This window comes from Pelodiscus sinensis, chromosome 14 (genome assembly GCF_049634645.1).
Source record: "Pelodiscus sinensis isolate JC-2024 chromosome 14, ASM4963464v1, whole genome shotgun sequence".
Taxonomy (NCBI): domain Eukaryota; kingdom Metazoa; phylum Chordata; order Testudines; family Trionychidae; genus Pelodiscus; species Pelodiscus sinensis.
Window position 1 is genome coordinate 19,448,176 of NC_134724.1, and position 22,002 is coordinate 19,470,177.

At 43.7% G+C, this 22,002-nt stretch overlaps 1 protein-coding gene across 6 annotated transcripts in view; it reads right to left on the bottom strand.

The window, feature by feature from the left end:
* Positions 1–1,236: 1,236 nt before the first annotated feature.
* The window catches only part of SH3GL3 (SH3 domain containing GRB2 like 3, endophilin A3), a 95,313-nt gene continuing 74,547 nt past the window's right edge, over positions 1,237–22,002 (bottom strand). For 2 of the 6 annotated variants that reach the window (XM_075897134.1, XM_075897135.1), the window contains exons 6-11: positions 21,573–21,706; positions 18,952–19,110; positions 17,251–17,354; positions 15,622–15,749; positions 10,168–10,293; positions 1,237–2,928 (exon numbers count right to left, since the gene is read on the bottom strand). In XM_075897134.1, the coding sequence (XP_075753249.1) occupies positions 2,723–2,928; positions 10,168–10,293; positions 15,622–15,749; positions 17,251–17,354; positions 18,952–19,110; positions 21,573–21,706 (857 nt within the window). In that variant the 3' untranslated portion in view covers positions 1,237–2,722. Of the gene's footprint in view, positions 2,929–10,167; positions 10,294–13,215; positions 13,321–15,621; positions 15,750–17,250; positions 17,355–18,951; positions 19,111–21,572; positions 21,707–22,002 lie in introns of all 6 variants that reach the window. The other 4 variants (XM_075897133.1, XM_075897136.1, XR_001369331.3 and 1 more) reach the window with 4 other exon arrangements.

Genomic DNA, 22,002 nt, shown 5'->3' on the forward strand with positions numbered 1-22,002 from the left:
GCCAACTCCCTTCCTCTACTAGGGTGGAATGCACAGATGGGGGCTGCTGTAGCTGTCAATCTGGTCTCACTGCCATAGAACCTGATTCGAGTTCCACAGGCAGGTTTAACCAGGCAGTTGCAGCTTGTCTGTGGGAGCTGTACAATTTCTGATGTTTGGTAAACCAGACTAGCTTAATGCAACATAGCAGCTCTGTGTTAGGCAACCTTAGACATATCTCATCCCTGCTGTTGCTTAGTGGGGTTTCTCAAGCATAACTCCCAGGAAGTATAAAATCAGCTCTCATCTGCCCTTAGTGGGTCTTCTGCCACTCACTGCTTTCACAAGGAATTGTAGCAATCCTGCTCTCTGCCTTAGGTCTGGGGCTAACTGTTGGTAAACAGACAGTAAAGTTAACCTATTCTGAAAGTACTGGGTCCTGTACTGATAGTTCTCCAGGTATACAATAAGGGCAAAAATAACTTGTTCTGAGTATAGGCAAAGTAATAAATCCTAAACATATGTTTAATAATGGCTCCATGGGTGCTCTTCTCAGGAAGCTGTACCTACTCGCTTTTGGTAGAGCTCCTTGCTTGCGTGTATTTACCACCACCTGTGTTAGGAGGGAAGCTAAGAAGAACATTCTAATCTTAGGCACTGAATATAAACACCTTTAACTAGCTTCCAGTTTAAGCTCCCTGTTTCCCAGTGAAATACCTCTGGAAAGCATCCATCAACTGTAGCGATAGGGATGTTCACTGTGTTGTGGCTGTTGGCTGGCTGAAGTGGGCATAAAGGTCAAGCAAGTATCACTTTGACTTTGGAGGGAGTGATATTTTGCTGTCAATTTTGAAAGCTGCTTTTTGCTAGAACAAATCATTGGGGGTGCATCCTGGGTTTTTTCTATACAATTCTCAGCATCTGAAGCATGCTGGTGCTGTTCTGTTGCTGCTCAAGTTTCTGTTGCTTGTTGACCACAGCAGAAGACCAGTGTTCCCTAGAAGTTGTGCGCTTGGGTGGCCATCCAGGAGAGATTCAAATTCAGCCCAGCTGCTTAGCAGAGCACCCACAGTTGCCAGCCTGCATTTGTATTGGTGATGCACAAGACAATTTATTCCACACATGGATGGAAAATAGAGAGAAGCTGAGCCAGGGGGAGGGGGAAAGAGGGGGAAAAAGGTCTGCGGCAAAACAGACAGGGCCTGAGTGCCTAGACCTCTGCTTAATCATGAAGCAAATGCTAAATTTAGATGAGTGGGTTTATTCATTATTTTAAATAGTTTCTCTCTTCCAAACCTAGTTAGGGCTGCAGAGTTAATATAGTTGGTAAGGGAGTACTGTGAGCAGGTGATTTAGTCAGAGTAGAAGTAGAACACAGGATGCCATAGTGGAAGAAGTGAAGGTGTAGGCCTTTGGCTGGAAAGGATGCCCCAGACAGAGACTGGCTGGAAAGGATGCCCCAGACAGAGACTGGCTAAGAGAGCCAAGGTACAAATTCATCCCTGAATTGTACTACCTACTTTCAATCAATCACAGTCTCTGCTGTCTTAGCCAGAAGCCATTTTGGCTAAAATTCATCAGTTCTCCCCAGCCGATTTTTGGCTGTTGCTACTCAGAGCTTCCCTTTCGGCCTCAGCAGTTCATCAAACAAGCTATTGCCGAATTAGGCCAAGTCTCTGCCCTGCCTTGCTTTGTGCTTCCCGGGTTACAAAAGGCTTACAGCTACACATTCTCTTGTGTCCTCTTTCCCTTAAACTAGCACTGTTCTTTCAAAAAGCCAGTCTCTAGAAATACACTTCTCCATTCATCTCCATTAAGTTATCTAATACAGCACTGGCCAAAAGACATGATCTAGTATTAGTATGTACTGGGCTCAAATGAATATGAAGAGAGGGGCTGCCTTTTGCCTATCCTGTCCAAGGATAATATTAGCAGGCATTATGAAAGAATGAGTGAGCTCTTTTGTTCTAAGTCAGACCACAATGTTAAAAATGCAGCAGCTGAAGAGTCAGGGAATTGTTCCTGACAGTTCATTTTGCTCACTGGCTGTAACACCACCTGAAAACAGTGGTATGTCTAGAGAGAAACATAAAAAAACACTGCTTGAAAACAAATGCCAGAAATCCAGCTGTAGTAAGCAGCAGTCTGTATGCTTTCCCCACAGTAATATTTATTAAATATGGTCAGTAAATTAGAGGAATATTCAATTCTAAGACTTTGTACTTAGTACAACAACATGTTAGCCTTTTGTCAACATACAATGTGAAACACAGATTAGGTTGTTCACAGTAAGTTACATTGTGATGGATGAAAAAGGCCCAGTGACATCAGTAACTCTTAAGAACTGGTTACAGTTAGCTTGACTCAGTTTTTTTTTAAATAGTTTAACAGTAAAATCATTGCAGCCAGGAGATTAAAAAAGGCTCCATTACAGTAAGAGCAAGGGAATGTATTTTTGGAGCAACAGTGAGCTACCAGTAAACACCTGACAGTAATCTTCCAGGCACAAAGCAAAAACAGTAGAGGCTGAGTTTTTTTGCATTTTCACGTAGCCAAGGAAGGATTGTGTGTTTTTTTTTTTTTTTGTATACAAACTAAAGGAATACAAAATAAATACATTTTTAAAAGATGCATACAAAAATCAGTCAGTCAAATAGCAAGGCTTTCACAGAATGCCACACTGATAAAACAATTGTGAATCCATTTCAATCATGAAATTATGTTCGCAGTTTGAATTAGGTGTTCACTGAGGCAAAGGTACCATCACTTCGACATAATTAATGGGGAAGAAGCCAGACTCTCCATTTAACATGCCTTCATACCAATTCTCATCAATTTGATTGGTCAAAGTAATGATGTCGCCTTCCTTAAACCCAAGCTCTCCTTCATTTTCTGGCTCAAAGTCATACAGCGCTTGACAGCAAGGCTGATCCATGTGCGCCGAAGAACCTGCCCCGGTTGACAGAAAAAGAAAATATTTAACCACAGCTTTAAGTATTCCACTTACCTGCTGAACATGAAAATAAGGAGACAAACTTAGCTGTAAGCAGCAAAGAGCCCATAGTGTGGTTGCTGTTAGTTTTCCATCCCTTCTGCCGACAGGTCTGCTTCTGCTATGTAATATCACGTACAGCATGAAGGGTGATGAATGGCATAGAGCAATGGTGGGGAACCCAAGGCCCAGCCCCTGGCTTACCTGGATCTGACCCCTGAGGCTCAGGACTCCCTCCCAACATTGGGGAGCCTGGGCTGGCATCCCAGCCCCCCACCTCCCAGTCTCATGAGGCTGGATCACAAAAACTGCTAGCCTGGGCCCCACTAGGCTCTGCTGTGCGAGCAGAATGTGGGAAGTATCTTTCTCCTTCTCAGCTGAGGGCTGTGTCTGTGGGGATTTGTTTTTTTTCTTTTTTGCTTCTCACTCGTGTGTGGACCCCGACTGATTTTTCTGTGGGTCAGTGGCCCCTGGCCCATAAAAGGTTCTCCATCCCTGGCACAGAGGATCTTAAAAGCAGCTATATTTTTACTGCTCTTTGAATTTCCTTGGGAAACCTGAATGGCTTTAACAGGTGGCATGACCAAGATTCTGTTACCATATTTTGGGGGAAGGAGGCTTGAGGATTCTTTTTAAATAGGTGAGTGGATGAGCAGGTTGGCAAACAGCTGAACAAATCATTCAATCTATAAAACTAAGATCTGGGCTGCATGAAACCTACTAGCAGCTCACAGACATTTACCTTCCTTTCTACCCCTCCCCCCCCCCATCCCCCTTCTGTTCTGAAATGTGATTTGTCCTTTTCATATGTGTTCACTTTTTTTAATTGTATCCTTTGGTATATATGGTTGTGACTATTTTCTTCCACTATTTGATCTGAGGAAGTGGGTCTGGCCCACGAAAGATCATCTAATAAACCATCTTGTTAGTCTTTAAAGTGCTACATAGTCCTGTATTTTGTTTCTACTAGCAGACAGGAATTCAACAAGCACGCGATGCACCAAAACTATAAACAGTTTAAAGCTCCAGTCCTACAAAATACGTTTGCCTGAGAGTGGTCCTATTGATTTCTAGCAGCATTACTTTCATATTAACATGTTTTCAGGACCTGGCCTTTAATTGCCGTATGCAGACATGAGGTTCTATCCTCTTCACCAGGTGCAGAGAGAGAGTTATCTCAAAGCTGCATGTATAGATATCTGCTCTGGTATGGCAACTCTGGTGTTCAAACCACTCACTGCATCTGCCTTTTACCTCAACTAGATCAGCAGTTAAATTAGGAACAGTAGTGCCTCTTAAAGTTGTTTTTTGTAAAACTATTTTTAGATAATGATTAATTGCAGTCCCACGTACACAGTATCTGATTTTCTTTATGACCTTAGAATGTTGTGATTGGCTTAGTTATACTACAAGATGTTCATTCCAAACATTCTTTTGTGTTTAAATATTAGTGGCATTATATACATAATACTAAAACCAGTACTTAAACTTTTTTCAGGGGGGGGGGAGGGGAGTCAACGTGGCTAATTATTACACATGTATGATTAATAAAATACAAGAGATTTCCACTGCTAGCCAAAATGGCTAACTTTGTACATGTAATTTTTTCAGTGTAGACATTCTCATGTATGGATGGTTGTCATAAATGCAAGCCAGCTAAAGATATGTGAATCATGTATTATTATAGTCATTCATTCAACCTATGAATAGTAAATTATTCTGACAGCATTACTCAGCTATTCATATTCTAGATATCAGTTCTGTGGGCAGAGGCTATACATAGGTTTAGCCAGGGGTGAGCAAAGGGCCTTCTGCGGGCCGGATCTGGCCCACCAAGCTGATGGATCTGGCTTGTGGCTTCCCTGCCGCTCCCCCTCCACCAGGCGAATCAGGGCCTGGGGATGGGGAGCTTCAAAGTCTCTCACTTCCTTTCCCCGCTTTACCAGGAGTGTGCAGCGGCTAGAGTGACATGCTGATTTAAAAGAGCCAGCGTGTCTCTCTAGCCACCACAGAAGTGAGGAGACTTTGCATACTCCTCCACTCTTAGGCTCTGATTGGTTTGAGAGTGGGGGAGCTGCAGGGTGGCCATGTGCCAGATCCGGACCACAGAGGGCCCTTTGCCCATCCCTGGCTAGAGAGACATGCTGGCTCTTTTAAAACAGCCGGCGTGTGTCTCTAGCCACTGCATGCTCTTGCGAGGCCAGGAAACTTCACGTGCTCCCCAGACCCTGATATGCCTGGGGGCAGGGAGAGCAGGCTAGGCATCTAGAGGGAACACCAGCTGTTTTAAAACATCTGGCAGGGCTGGGGGGAGAGAGAAGGAAGACTTGCTCCCCCACCCCAGGCCAATTGGGAAGGGGGGGAAAGCACAAAAAGTTTCCTAGTCCTGCCCCTTCTGCCCAAGGCCCCACCCCTTCCGTTTAAACATTATTGCCTGCCTCTGGGTTTAGCTGAGGTTCATTTTTTTTCGTATGGCCATTGATTTTTAACTTATACCCACTTTACTAAAATAAAAATCCAATGATTTGGAATAAGTCTCTTCACAAAGGGAAAATGGGGAGAGGGAGAGGTTTCATGCTGCTTCTTGCTAATTTAGCAGAGTGCATTATATCAAGACAAAACTTTTTAATGCTCACTTTAATACAGCAAAACCGCTAATGAGGCTCTTAAATATTAAATTATTCTAGATATCCTTTTTGCTCAATCTTCATCATTCTCAAATATTCTAATCTTGGCTATCTTATGTTAATCAAGCAATCAGATTGAGAAATCATTTCTGTCTAGAACAGTCTGTACATCTGTTCAATGTTGTAATTCACATGCAGATTTTCAAAACCAACGCAAAGTTGTTAAATTCCATGTCACATTGGCAGATTTAAAAACAAATGTTAATCACAATGCTATTGTTTTAAAATATAAGGAAAGAAAGCCCTAAAAAGTAGCTGCTCACCTTTTCTAGCAACAAGAAGCAGAAAAATCTGAGGGGTAGCCATGTTAGTCTGTAACTCTAAAAATAAGTAGTCCTGTGGCACCTTAGAGCTAACAAATATATATGTGAGAGCAGGATGGTCTGAATGACTGTTTGCAATGCAGCCAGCTTCATGCCTGCCAGATGTGAGCTGTAAGACCAATTCTGCCCTGCAAGATAATCAACTGTTGATATGTAAATATAGCTAATGGGGGGGGTGGGAATGGAGAAGGAATCCGGGGTGTGGTTATGTAAATCCAATTCAGCCAGGGCTGATTGGAGGGTGAATTTTTGGAATGGAATGTGATGTATTGTAACTAATTTGGTGGTTGTGGGGTCACAAACCATACTACCCCTAAATGTAGGAACTATAAAATATGACACCAGTACTTGCAGGAGAGACACCATCTTTGTACAGGGTCTCAGATGAACAAGACTCCCCCTTCCAGATTTGAGTGGATAAATTGGGGGGGACAGCAAGAGGGGGAAGGGGCTTGAGCCAGCCTGATTCATGCCTGCCAGGTGTGAGCTATAAGACTGGTTCAACCTGTCTGCTACCTTCCCCCTCCTCTCCCCTCCCCCCCCGCCCCCCCCGTTCTAAGGATAGACCTAAAGCAGACTCCATAAGGAGTCTCTCTGTTGTCCCAATGGAAGCTGGAATCTTTTGGCCAGCCTAGGTGGTGGTTCAGAGTTGAAATCGCTAAGAGCTAAAGTCACTGGTTTGGCCTGGAGCCAGCCCCATTGTGACTGGTGGGCAGGCAGCCAGCAGGGTGGCTGGCAGGAGTAATTGGCTAGCCGGCTGGCAGGAGGCCAGCAGGGCAACTGGCGAGAGCAGACAGCCAGGCTATGTCTAGACTGGCATGATTTTCCAGAAATGCTTTTAATGGAACAGTTTTCTGTTAAAAGCATTTTCGGAAAAGAGCGTCTAGATTGGCACGGATGCTTTTCTGCAAAAGCACTTTTTGCGGAAAAGCATCCGTGGCCAATCTAGACATGCTTTTCCGCAAAAAAGCCCCGATTGCCATTTTTGCGCAAGACAAATCTCAGCTGTCTACACTGGCCCTTTTGTGCAAAAGTTTTGCGCAAAAGGGACTTTTGCCCGAACGGGAGCAGCATAGTATTTCTGCAAAAAGCACTGATTTCTTACAGCAGGAAGTCAGTGCTTTTGCGGAAATTCAAGCAGCCAGTGTAGACAGCTGGCAAGTTTTTCCGGAAAAGCAGCTGACTTTCCGGAAAAACTGGCCACTCTAGACACAGCCCCAGAGGGGCGGCTGGCAGGAGCAAGTGGACCACAGGAGCAGCACAAAGGCGGCATGGCCTCAGGCTCAATGAGTGGAGTCATCATGGTGATGTGTCTGGGGCCGCACTGACTGGATAGAGTTGTAAGTGGGGTATGGAGAAAGTTTGGGTAGGCGAATGGGACCCTTACATTGTTGGACTAGTGAGCCTGGAAGGCAAAGGACACTGCTCAATCCATTTGAGCTGGGACGGTTACTCGTGGGTTGGTTATGCACTCTGGTTATGGTATTTTCCCAAGTTAATACCATTAACTCTTTCTCACTTTCATTAAAAGTTTCTTATCTATGCTCAGGCTCTGTGCTTGCGAATGGGGGAGCATTGCCTCTCAGAGGTGCCCTGGGGTATATGAATTTCCTAAGCTATGGGTGGGGGCTTGAGCCGGTTGTGTGTGAGATGGATGAAAAGGGACCCCTAGATATTGAACCCGGCCCTGGCTGCTGCCAGTGCTACCTGGCAGAAGGGGTTACATATAGAATCATGAGCTTTCATGGGCAAAACCCACTTCTTCATGAAAGTTCATGATACTATATATATTTTTGCTAGTCTCTAAGGTGCCATGGGACTACTCGTTTTTTAAAGAAGCAGAACAAGCATCTCGAGCAAGCAAAACTACTCAAACCAGTAAATGCTGCTCTTGTATCTGTGGACAAACACTAGCAAGGAAGTTTAACATTGTGCCCCTACTTGTCATTACTTTAAATTATTTTGCTCCAAAATCTTAACATTCTGCTTTGTAGATGGATTCTCTATTCTTCCCAGCCTATTTATACCACTCTATCAATATAAAAAGGCAATAAACACAACCCAACAGAAATGGCATCCGTGGAATTCTCTCAGCAAAACAGGATTCTCTTAGATCAAGGATGGGGAATCTAAGGCCTAGAGGGCCGAATGTGGTCCCCAGCTTGCTTGGATCTAGTCCCCAAGGCTCAGGGCTCCACCACCAGCATTGGAGAGCCCACATGGTGCTCGCTCTCTCCTGCCGTGGGGCTGGAGGCGCATATAGTCTACTAGCCTGCCACCCTCAGGTTCTGGTGTGCAAGGGGAATGTGAGGACTGTCTCTTCTTTTCAGTCAGGAGGCACATCAGTGAGGGGTTGTTTGGTTTTTTTGCTTCTCACTTATGTGTGGCCCCTGACTGATTTTTTTTTCTGTGGGTCAGCAGCCTCTAACCCCAAAAAAAGTTCCCCACCCCTATCTTATATGTTGCAAAGCAAAGATGGAGTGCTTTTATACCACTGCCTTTACTGCCACTGCACTCAGGGACATAATGAGGTGGAATAGGGTGTAGACAGAATGTGCTGAGCTGTGGCTATTTCCACAGTGAGAAATCAGGCAATCCCTAGATCAGATGACAGTTTAAATCTACTTTTGTTTACCCTCTTCCTGACCTGATCTGTGCTAAGCCCATTTCAGTTGGGCTGCATCTAGACTGGCATGATTTTGCGGAAATACTTTTAACAGAAAAACTTTTCTGTTAAAAGTATTTCCGCAAAAGAGCGTCTAGATTGGCACAGATGCTTTTGCGCAAAAAGTGCTTTTGCACAAAAGCATCCGTGGCCAGTCTAGACGCGACTTTGCACAAGAAAGCCCCGATCGCCATTTTAGCCAGCGGGGCTTTTTTGCGCAAAACAGTTCTTCCTTGTCTACACTGGCCCTCTTGGGCAAGTATTCTTGCGCAAAAGGGCTTTTTCCCGAGTGGGAGCGGGAAAGTATTTGCACAAGAAGCATTGATTTTGTACATTACAAAGTCAGTGCTCTTGCGCAAATTCAAGCGGCCAGTGTAGACAGCTGGCAAGTTTTTGCACAAAAGCAACTGCTTTTGTGCAAAATCTTGCCAGTCTGGACGCACCCATACAGGCCAGGATCTGGGTCCTATTCTACCACAGAAATAGGGTGAACAGTGGCAAAAATAATCAGGTGTTTTCAAACAGCAGCTTCCTCAATATAGAATATGGAAGCTGTATCTTGTCATTTGAAGTGCCAACAGCAGAAAAAGCCTGTCTGAATAATGGGAAATATTTCTTGTTTTCACCAGCTGTTCTGGTAGGGGCTTGACAGACAACATTTACTCCAGCAACCAGTTTATTTCTCACAGCAAGATGTGTGATATTACGCTGCTAACACTGGGTGCAGAATGTGTTTGTTTTAAAAGCTTGAGCCTTTTACGATCATAAAGACAAATCACATTGGTTTTGTTTTCTTAAAACAAGGCGGGATAAAAATATTGAGAAGGGGGAGGGAACATTTTGCCTTTTAGCCTCCAAATATCTGGGCAGTGGGGAGAGGGTGGAAAATCTCAATGCAACATGGAAGGATCTTAAAGTAATGGCCACAGCTATTCCAGAACCTAACATCAGTCAAGGTCTTCATTAGAAGAATGCAGCTGCTGCTAATCTACTGCATCTGATGTCACTGCTGTACAGTCCGGCAAAACAAAGCATTCCTGTTGAACAGAAGAGAGGCAGCGCTGGTCGCCAGTTTTAAAGTGCACAATTTAACAACGCCAAGAGGTCACGTGGCTCCATCCTCCACTGTGCAAACTCTCTAAAGATTGTTGCAGAGATTTAAGAAGCTGGGGAAATTGCAGCAGCATTTCTGTTAATTTATTGTACCACACCTGCCTCTTTTTAATTATAGCCAAAGCAACATGCCACCTACTGCAGCTGCTGCGTTAAGCCAACCGTTCATGGATAGAGATGGTAAGCTCTTGGGGGCAGCAACTGTCTTTTTGCTCTATGCTTGTCTAGCATCTTGCACAAAGGGATCCTGCTCCATGACACGGCTCCTTGGTGCTAGAGTAATGCAAATAATGCATAAGAAATAAACATATCGAAAGACTGTTTGGCCTGATCTATTGGACCAACCAAATGCAGACTGAATTTATAGTGATAGAACATAGAGACTGTAAAGCATGAGACTGCGTGTACTTTTGGGACTGTACCAGCTGATGCCAGATGACCATCTAACTATGCCATCTTTCCCCAAAAGGAATTTCCAGTAGGCATTGCTGCTCTCTTTGCTGCACACCGAAGCACACATACAGTAGCAGAAATCTGTAGTAAAGAAAGAATCACATCTAGATGTGACTGCAGGTAGGATTCATTTAGCCCTCTCTTGCAGCCTGATTTTTAGGTACATAAGTAACTTTACTCCCATGAGTTAGTCCCATTAAATTCAAACCTAGGGCAGCTAACCAGAACTACTTTGCTTTGATGAACAAAATGAATGAATGGCGAGATGTGGCTTTGCATATAAACTGTTTCATAATGAGCCAGATGATACTCTCAGCTTCTGCTGATTAATTAGGACAACAGCAAATTAGAACAAAACATAGATTTGTCATCTATATTTCATTAGGAAAGCAGTTAATCATCCAGGACTTTTTTTCCATACAATAATTTTTTTAAGGAGCTGATCCTGCACTGTTTGCCTGTCAGCTACTTCCCTTGTGGAAGTAGACCCACTGTAGTTAAGAACTGTACAAAGGAAAACACCACCCCTATTCCAAAGAGCTTACAATGTACAATGCATAATATCTCATATATTTTAGAAGCGTGTGTGTGTGCGTGCCTGCCTGCCTGCCTCTCCATCTGTATGTCAGTTTGTTCAAGACCACCTCCTAGACAGTAAGAGCTAGGACCACCAAATTTGGTATGCAGCTTTTTATAATAACTTAAAGCAAGGTCACACCAGGCCAATAGGATGTGCCTGGAATTCAATAGTTTTTCATATTTCAAACAAATAAAAGGAAGTTCTTCTTCACACAGTGCACAGTCAACTTGTGGAACTCTTTGCCTGAGGAGGTTGTGAAGGCTAGGACTATAACAGGGTTTAAAAGAGAACTAGATAAATTCATGGAGGTTAAGTCCATTAATGGCTATTAGCCAGGATGGGTAAGGAATGGTGTCCCTAGCTTCTGTTTGTCAGATGGTGGAGATGGATGGCAGGAAAGAGATCGCTTGATCATTATCTGTTCGGTTCACTCCCTCTGAGGCACCTGACATTGGCCACTGTCAGCAGACAGGATACTGGGCTGGATGGACCTTTGATCTGACCCAGTATGGCCTTTCTTACGTTTTTATGTTCTTAATGGAAAAGGAAGAACAGTTATACTGCAGAATGACCACAGGAGATAGCAAAGAGCCAAAGATGGGGACCAGAACAGCTATAGCCCCATTGGCCCAACAGAGTATAGAGATGGAGAAAGGGACAGCTATCCACTATATATTTCAAAGAGTTGGTCTTATTTGAGTTAAGGACCCGAGCATCACCGGGCAAATCATCTAGTAGTACGGGCAGTCCCTGGGTTATGTACAAGATAGGGACTGTAGGTTTGTTCTTAAGTTGAATTTGTATGTAAGTCGGAACTGGTACATATTGTACCCCAGGTGTTCCCGATTCAGACGCTGTTGAAACTGACCACTGGCTGACTACAGGAAGCCCGAGGCAGAGCTGCTTTGCCCCAGGCTTCCTGGAATCAGCTGCTGATCAGTTTCAGCAGCAGCTGACTTAGGGACACCTGGGGTAGAGCAGCTGGGGCGCTGCCAGGTTGGTCCCCGCAGCGCCGAGGTGCGGCGCTGCGGGGACCAACCCGGCAGCGCCCCAGCTGCTCTGTCCCAGGCGTCCAGATTCAGCCGCTGTTGAAACTGACCAGCAGCGGCTGAATCGGACACGCCTGGGGCAGAGCAGTTGGCGTGCTGCTGGGTTGGTCCGGTAGCGCCGCACCTCGGCACTGTGGGACCAACCCGGCAGACCCCCAGCTGCTCTGCCCCAGGCGTCCTGATTCAGCCGCTGGTCACTGACCAGCAGCGAGAAAAGCCTGGTCTGCTGGGGGGGGGGCGCAGCTAGTGCGCCCCCCCCCCCCCCAGCAGACCAGGGAGACGCAGGCGGCGGGACCGCCCAGACGCGCCACGGTCTCGCCGCCCACTTACTCCGCGGCTTTGCTCCGCGTCTCCCTGGTCTGCTGGGGCCCCCCAGCAGACCAGGGTGACGCGGAGCAGCTTTTCTCGCCGTGGAGGACACGGGCGGCGGGACCACAGCGCGTCTGGGCGGTCCCGCCACCCGCGTCCTCCGCTGCGAGAAAAGCCCCATTCGTAAATAGGGATCCAACGTAATTCGGGGACTGCCTGTATATGATTTACAAAATACTGTCAGACAATTTATGCAAAATGGTGCCGAGTGTTTTAGATGTTAGGAAATGGGGAAGCTTGACTGCATGTTCAGCATGGTCACCTCATTCAAATCACTCCTAAAAACTCTCCTCTACTTTTGATGGAAATGAATATTTTTCACACTTACCTGCATACCACATTTGGTGGCCCTAGCTCTTACTGTTTAGGAGTTCTTGAACAAAAGGACTCACAGATGGACAGACAGACAGGTGCACATTTCTAAAATATACAGTAAGATAAGTCAAATCTGTTTCATTATTCTTGTTTAGATATAAAATAATCACAGCAAGCTTCCCAGATTATACATCCAGAGCCACATTTATCGCTGGCATGCTGCACAGAAGTCAATAGTATTAATGCTCCCCTCCCATCCCCCAAATGCTAGGAAAGAGGAGACAGAGGAGAAACACCCATGGCTTTACTGATGATCACACCTGCTGAAAGTCCCCAGCTTCTTTGAAAAAAAATTGAGTGCTAGATGAGGTAACCACATTATGGTTTTTGGTGCCATTAGAGAGAGAGTTTATAGATCAGTTACAAAATATTTCCCTGTGAGCTTGGACTAAAGAGTGGAATTGGACTCAGGCAGCTAACCCAAACCACTGTGCTTGTTGCAACATCCACATTTCTATTTTTAGGGCATTAGCTCAAGAAGAATTAGGAGCTGGCTGTAGACTCAACCAGTTATTCTCTGGGCTACTTTTCTATCCTCTGGCTTTATTCACACCTTCCAATTTCTGCTTGAGCTATTGAGAGTCCATTTACATGGACTACATGTACATTCCCAGTGTAGTGCAAATATACCCTTAGTCTTTTTTCTCTCTTCAAGCTGGAAGCATGAAATATAGCCCCATATTTCCATCCTCCTCCACGTCTAATTCTTTTTTTCTCTGTTTCCCTCCCAGTTCTCTGTAAAAAAAGAAACAAGACAGAGGAAAACAGAAATTGGAAAGAATGAATAAAGCCACAGGGTAGAAAAGTAGCCCAGAGAGTAACTGACTCAGAGAAACAGCCAGCCAGCACCTAATTCTCAAGCTAAGTGAAGGATGGGACCTATGAATCGCTGTGTCTTCCTTTCAGATCCTGGCCTATTCTTTCAGATCCTGGCTTACGGAAAAAGTATTGGTGGCTTCTTAGGCCACATCTTCACTTGTCACGCTGGAGAGCAAACTTTTGGCATTCGATTTAGCGGGTCTAGTTAAGACCCGCTAAATCAAATGCTGAGGGCAGCACTGGTACTCCTCGCAATTGAAAGGAGTAAGGGAAGCCAACGGGAGCATTTGCTCTCATTGGCCTCCCTTTATGAAGATGGTGCCACAGTTGGCTTAAGGTAAGCCAACTCCAGTTACATATTTTATATTGTTGGAGCAAAGTACCTTATCCCAACCTTCCAAGTATAATGTAGACTTGACCTTTACTCTTTCCCTTTTGCTTTATTATTGTTTGTCTTGTGTTTCGCTATTTGCCTCTGCATATGACTTACTAAGGGTATGTCTACACTGCATTCCTCTTTCAAGAGAGGAATGCAAATGCAGATGAACAAAATTGCAAACGAAGCGCGGATTTGAATTTCCTGCATTTCATTTGCATAATCATGACCGGGCGCTATTTCAAAATACCCTATTTAAAAAAAATGCTGTCTAGACATAGTTATTTCAAAATAAAACCTTTTTCACAATTACCCTTACTCCTTAAAAATGAGGTTTAAGGGTAATTTTGAAAAAGGGTTTTCTTTTGAAATAACCGCGTCTAGACAGGGTTGCTTTTCTTGAAATAGGGTATTTTGAAATAGCGCCCGGACGTGATTATGCAAATGAAGCACAGGAAATTCAAATCCGCGCTTCATTTGCAATTTCATTCATTTGCATTTGCATTCCTCTCTCAAAAAAGGAATGCAATGCAAACATACCCTAAGGATACAAGAGAGACAGAGGAAAAATGCCTTTCATCAGAGAGATGAGATGGTCTGATCCAACATTTAAATTACTTATTGGCTACGTCTAGACTGCCATGATTTTCCGGAAATGCTTTTAACGGAAAAGTTTTCCGTTAAAAGCATTTTCGGAAAAGAGCATCTAGATTGGCAGGACGCTTTTCCACAAAATCACTTTTTGCGGAAAAGCGTCCGTGGCCAATCTAGACGCTCTTTTCCGCAAAAAAAGCTCCAATCGCCATTTTCGCGATCGGGGCTTTTTTGCGGAAAAGAAATCTCTGCTGTCTACACTGGCCCTTTTCCACAAAAGTCTTTCGGAAAAAGACTTTTGCCCAAATGGGAGCAGCAAAGTATTTCCGCAAAAAGCACTGATTTCTTACAGTAGGAAGTCAGTGCTTTTGCAGAAATTCAAGCGGACAGTGTAGAAAGCTGGCAAGTTTTTCTGGATAAGCGGCAGATTTTCCGGAAAAACTGGCCAGTCTAGACACAGCCACAATGTTTAGCTTTTCCAATGACCAGTGACAAGATAAGAATATTAAGCACCTTGAAGAAAATTTCAAAAAAAGCTGACCATCTTTTTTTCCATTAGGTCAGGGTCTATGCATGTGAAGTAGTGACAGATACACATTAACAAGTATAGCAGTATTTCCCACACACGCTAAGTTTTGCATGTTATTGATCTGGCTTGTGGCCCCAGAAGCAGTTACGTGCTAGCAAAAAGTTGTGATCATATTTAATTGTCTGTGTTACACCTAGAGTTTTGTACTTTAATGGTTTTAAAAGTGAATAAAAACATACATCAGACCATTTTCAGCTGTGAGTAGCTAACTGTAGCAATAGGCATCTTAGTTGCATTGATAACTGCTAGACTCTATGGGTATGTCTACACTGCACAGCTATTTCGGGCTACCTCTGGTATCCTGAAATAGCTACCCCGCATCTAAACAAGCCACCCGTTATTTTGAAATATTTTTCAAAATAACGGGCGCACTATTTCAGCATCCCGGTAACCCTCATTCCATGAGGGTTAAAGGATGTTTCAAAATGGCATGTTATTTTGAAATTTGGTGCTTTGTAGACATGTCAAATTTCAAAATAAGCTATTTCAAAATAAATCCAAAATAAGATACACAATTTCAATAGTGCAACTTGCATATCTAATTTCGACTTTAAGGTGCTGTGTAGATGCACCCTATGGGTTTACCACTTGCATTATACTTATTATTCCTCCATAACATGCATACATCAACATGCTGATTCCACAATGGTGGGCTCACCTGATAATTTTATTGAAGAACTGTAGGAGATCCCATTGTGCTGCTGGTTATCGCTAACTTCCAGAGCTGAAGTTATTATAGGTTTTGGCTTGAATTCATGCTTAGGACGACTAGATGCTCCATTTATTCTGAAACACAGAGAAAGATTGACAAGACGTTTATTTCTGGAATGTCATAGAAGCCATAGTGCTTCTGCTTGGATTTAGTGCTTTAACAACTGAAGGGCAGATGGTTTAAAAACATTTTACAATATAATCATCCACATCTGCTTGAACCCAATGTAATATTTCACAGTCTTGGCTTTTATACAGTTTTATAGCTGTGTTGACTGGGCCACAAGTGACAAACATAGAAACAAATCCAGTAAACTAGTGGGCTACGTCTAGACTGGTATGATTTTCTGCAAATGATTTTAACGGAAAAGTTTTTCCGTTAAAAGCATTTGCGGAAAAGAGCGTCTAGATTGGCATGGACGCTTTTCTGCAAAAGCACTTTTTGCAGAAAAGCGTCCGTGCCAATCTAGACGCGGTTTTGCGCAAGAAAGCCCAGATCGCCATTTTCGCCATCGGGGTTTTTTTGTGCAAAACAGTTTTGAGCTGTCTACATTGGCCCTCTTGCGCAAAAACATTTCTGGAAAAGGGCTTTTGCCCAAACAGGAACGTCAAAGCATCTGCGCAAGAAGCACTGATTTTGGACAGTAGAACATTAGTGCTTTTGCGCAAAATCAAGCGGCCAGTGTAGACAGCTGGCAAGTTTTTGCGCAAAAGCAATTGCTTTTGCGGAAAAACTTGCCAGTCTAGACACACCCATGATGTTTTAGAACTCAAATCCTTATTGCTTGTAACTCGGAGAGCAGAAAGCATAATTACGAGTGATAATTATTTTTCTTTTTGCTCCATATCACACAAAGTCTCTATGGTTAATCGTCAACACATCACTTCAGAACTGTCCTAGACAAATGGCAATTTCTTCATGCACTGTAGGATTTTGTGTCTACAACACTCGGTACAATGAATAGGTCAGTTTTTTTAACAAAGCTTCAAAAAATGTGGCTCAGAAAATGTGTGACCATGTTTACTTGTGGGCACAAGGATACAAATATTTTGTGCACACAAAACATACAATGGTAAGAGGAGATGCTCCTGATTAATTCCGGCATATGTGGGTGTGGTGCTTGACATGATCATGAATAGGTCAGTTTTTTTTAACAAAGCTTCAAAAAATGTGGCTCAGAAAATGTGTGACCGTGTTTACTTGTGTGCACAAGGATACAAATATTTTGTGCACACAAAACATACAATGGTAAGTGGAGATGCTCCTGATTAATTCCGGCATATGTGGGTGTGGTGCTTGACATGATCATAAGTTTTGTGGTCAGATTTCATTATACAGAAGGGTGTAAATCCTTACAGGCCTACCATGCATCAAAAAGTCACATTTAACAGGAGATTTAAGGTGATTAAGTCTGTAAGATACAGAGATGTAACAAATGAACACAAATATAAAAAGATGCATCTGTGATGTACCTGTGAGACACTGCTGCTCTGAACTGCAATTCAATGTCATCATGCACTCCTGAATGTTAGCTCTAAACAATAGGGAGAATTCTCTGATCAGGTGTATTCTTACCGGTTTTGCAGTGTGCTCTGCAGTTCCTCCAGAATTTCTGTGGACTGTTTATGGTAGTCTAGTGCTGCTTCTATAAATACTGCCAACTGGCTAACTTGCTCTATCTAAAGTATAAAGTAGAAAATGACTTTAAAAAAGGCTGCATATCCGCTATGGAGTCAACTATAAGCGTTCTAAAAAAACAATAACAACTCCAGTTGAAAACACTCAAAATAGACCAGGTATCTTATAAGAGCTTGGGATCTTACAGGGTCATATTTCTGTACAGTAAGGATTTGACATAGCTTGCAGTGAGCTCCATGTGGGCAGAGCCATGTGACTACACTGAATCCGAGTGGGGCTCATTGCAGGATCAGGACCATAATACAATATTTGTTCTTGTGTCTATAATGGGACTTATTCAAATGAAGTAATTTGATCACATACATTTATAGTTCCCCCTTTCTTAACTGGGAAAGGTCCTGAAATAGACATAGATAAGATCCCGTATCAGGTAGCAGTGGATTTCAGATCAGTGGTGTCTGGCAACATGAGGTTATGCCATATCTTATTACACAACCAATGAATGTATTCTAATTGCATTAGACCACAAACTGCAGTCCAAATATCTCTCTCTAGGTGGCAGCATTTATAAACGGAAATAAAATGTGATTTCTCTGCTCAGATTTTAAAACTGCTGCTAAGTGTTCCAGAATCTGCATTCTGAAATGGAGGAGGAAGGAGGGGAACTCGGTTCCCTTCCACATTCACAAAAAGATTTTTTTAAAATGGTAAAAATACTCTGTCCCACAGCAAACTGGCCAATCCATGACTAGCAACTCTGATAAAGTAATCATTATTTCTTCTTCTCTCTTTTTTTGAATACATTACATTTTGATGTTGAGTCCCAACAAAATGAAATGCAGTGTATCACTCTGTCAGGCCTCTACAGGGCCTGATCAGGAGACAGTGTGTGTTGGTAGATTTGTTAAGATCAGATTATTGGTTTATGTTTTAATTTGATGCAATATTTTACTTGCTTTTTCCTTTTCAAAGTGTTCTGAAAACTTGCCTAGAACTCTAATGAAGCAAAACACTGCCATTCAACATGCCAAATCTCAACTGGTGTAAACTGACGTAGCTCCACTGAAGTCAAGATACCAACACCAGCTGAGGAACTGGCACATTTTTTTTCATTTTACAAGACTTCATGTGTGCATTTCAATAGATATCTAGACATTCATGACAGTCTCTCCCATTATGGTTTGAATGGGTGACTAACCTAAGTGGCTACAGCTGCTGGTTTAACTTAGACATAAATCTGATGATGTAGCTGAACGCTAAGCAAACTCTGACACTGAGTAAAGCCAGGATGAAGAAATCTCATTCAGGGGACATGCTCAGGTGGGGATAGAATCTTCTTTTCCAAATCAGCAGCAAGATACCCAAGAGGAGCTTAGTTGTTGCTATGAGTCTGCCAATTTCCTCTCTCCCACAAAGTTTTTACTGCCCCGGAGTGTGCCGATCCATATTAGTGCAGGGCAGTGGAGTCTCCTTTCAGGACTCTGCAGCATGTCTCTTTCTGAGCCACAGAACTAGGGGCATTTCTCTGCTTTTAAGTCCTGACATGTCTGGGAAGGAGAGGAGATGACATATCCTATCACACGTAAAAACTCCCCCTTCGTTGTGCCCTGCAGACATGCAGCAGCAGGACAGACTTACGTCATTTTCTAAAAAGTTGAACATGCTTCTTTCTGCCAGCTCCTTTGACTCTTCAAACTTTTCTACTGCTTGTTTAACTTCTTCATCTGGTATCTTCCCTAAACGCTTCTTTTTATAGTCATAATCCAAACGACGGCCTTCTAGCTTCTTGAGATGATGCTACATGAGACAATTTGATCCCATTAAATCAAATGGAGACAAACCCAAAACAAGCATCTTAGTGATTCTAAGTGGTTTTGATTGTTTATATAATTATACATATTCATATATGAACATTTTGAAAACTGGCTACCTACATTTGCTGTACAAGATATCCCACCTCATGAACTTTCCTAAATGTACAAAAGTGCAGATTGTCTAATTAGAAGCAAGATCCATAGTAAATGTCCTTTTGCTTTATTCAGTTCTAGCTGTTGTATTATTTGCAGTGTGATTGCTAAATTTTAAAGGGTTATTTTTTCCTCCTATTACAGGAGTGGAACTCAACCAACCCCTTCATTCCTGAATTCTTTGTCACGTATTAATCTGACTGGGGGGGGAAAGAAGAATGACAGAATTGCTGGACCCCTGCGCAAGGTGGGGGAGACTGAAGGAGTGGGGCCCTGAGAAAAAGGGTGTGGCCTCAGTTGGAAGGTGCAGGGCTGGGCCTAGCCTCCCCCACCAGCCCCTCAGGACTGACCAAAGGACCCAGGGCTGTTGCACTCCAAGCCCTTTTGAATTGCTGGGCCCCAGGGCAACTGCCCCTTTTGCCCCCATGTCAGCAGGCCTGAATCTGACATTCCTAGATGAACAAATTGCACAAAGTTTTCCTGTCCCCAAAATTACTGCAGACTCCCAAAATGGAGTGAAAGCAACTGTGCAAGGTGCTTATTAAAACATAGTTAAATGATTTTTCTTCTTTTTTCATCAATTTAGGACAATCTTAACTGAGAATATAGTCAGCTGGCACATGAGAAATTGGCAGCCACTGGGAGATTTACTGACTCTCTGCTCTTTAATTTGTACATGGATTCCTCAATCCGTTTTGTGTAAGGTAACTATAACTTCCATTTCTGTGATTCACCAGGGTTTTAACCTCCTTATTACCCTAGTCTTCAGGAATCCAGAGGCTCAGATTTAAATTCTGCCTGGTTTTCTGGACTGTTGTTCTATCATAAGCAAAAGTACTGAAGCGTTTTTCTGAAGGCTAAAAATTCTTTCCCCAGTTTTCTATTTTTTGTCACAATGGTTCATGTTATTTGTCATGCTGCTTTTAGGCACATATGACACTACACTGTTATTGCCCTAAACAGTTTTTTATTAGCAGTCTTGTTTGACTCCTTTTTAGAGCTAACTCCAGCACAGCAGCGCCAGAGGCAAGCAATTCAATAACAGAATTAAAATCAACCAGAATAAATTAAAATAATTGGCACCTACCGTGCTAATAAAATTAATGACACATTATATTAAAATAAGCAACAAAAATATTAATATTCATTTTCTTTACTGTCCATTACTGCATTCAATTTTATTATATTGCAAATATAATACAATAGGTGCCCATGAGCTATATATCCTTGACACTGTTTTTTAAGTACATTTCATCACTGATTTCACAGGAGAGTTCTGCTTAAAATTTGATGATGTAATATACTGCATAAAAGGTTCCTGTAAATGTAATAGGGTCACCAGCCCTACTGCTGTCACCAGAAACCTCCTGAAACAAGGTTCTATCTTCCAGAGGTTACTAAAGCCTAACGGGGAGATTTTAGGCCACTAACACCCTGGAGATACAGCAGGGCTAAGGCAAGCTCCCTGCCTTACCAGCTCCAATGCTACTTCCAGAAGCAGCTGGCATTTCCCTGCATACACTGCCCCCCACTTCCAGCATCCACTCTATAGCTCCCATTGGCTTGGAATTGCAGCCAATAGGAGCTGTGGGGCAGCACCTGCAGGAAGGGCAGCATGCAGAGTCCCCTACCCCCATCCAGGGGCCAAAGGGACATGCCAGCTGATTCCAGGAATGGTGTGGGGACAGGGCCTGCCTTAGCCCCCACTGCACTGCCAACTGGGAACCAACAGAACTAAGAGCTGCCCAGCCAGAGCCCACACTCTTACCTCCTCCCTCACTCCAACCCCTACCTCAGCCCTGAGCCTCTCCCAGAGCCAGCACCCCACACCTGCTCTAGCACCACTCACCCCCTCCTGCCACTGAAACCCCTTCCCCAGCCCTGAACCATCTCCCAGATACCAAGCCCTGTCATGGCCCTGTCACTCCTGCATCCAGCTCCCTCCCAGGGCTCACACCTCCTTCTACATCCCAATTTCCTGCCCCAGACTCAGCCCAGAGCTCCATCCCCCAGTCTGAAACCCTTGGCCACAGCCCTGCGCACACACCCTCCTGCATCCCAACCCCCCAGCCCTGCCCAGTGAAAGTGACTGAAGGCGAGGAAGAGTGAGCAACTGAGACAGGGGAAATGGAAGGAGTGGGGCAGGCCCTCAGGGAGGTGATGGGGCAGGGGTAGAGCGAGGGAGCTATGGTTTGTAGGATTAGCCCGTTAGCAACCCTAGTTACATTTCTAATGACTTTGTTTATTCATACTCATGACTCATAAGGCTAATTCTTAACCTTAAAAACTCACTCCAATCTCTTTTAAGTCTTTGTCCTGTAGTAACTGTAGAGGATCAATGAAGTTTTGCTTGACGTTAATATCGAGAGAGTCCTTCACCTCTGCCATCTGCTTCATGCATTCACCAGCATCTATCAGTGCAATGCCTACAGGGAAGAACGGGATCCTTATACAAAGTATATTGTACTTTCTATAAAAATAGGAGACATTTTTATTAGCTAAATCTTTAAAAAAGTTGGCTGGAGGCCCTTTAAGATGTAGACTGCAGAATATAAGAGCACACCCTTAGTCTTTTGTCCTAGAGACAGGCCCAGCCATGACAATGGCAGCAGCTGGAACCCTGGGCCCTTTACATTGCTGCCAGAGCGCCGCACAGCCCTCTCTCGGTAGTTCAGAGGGCTGCCTTGCACAACCCCTACCCCTTCCGCCTGAGGCCCTACAC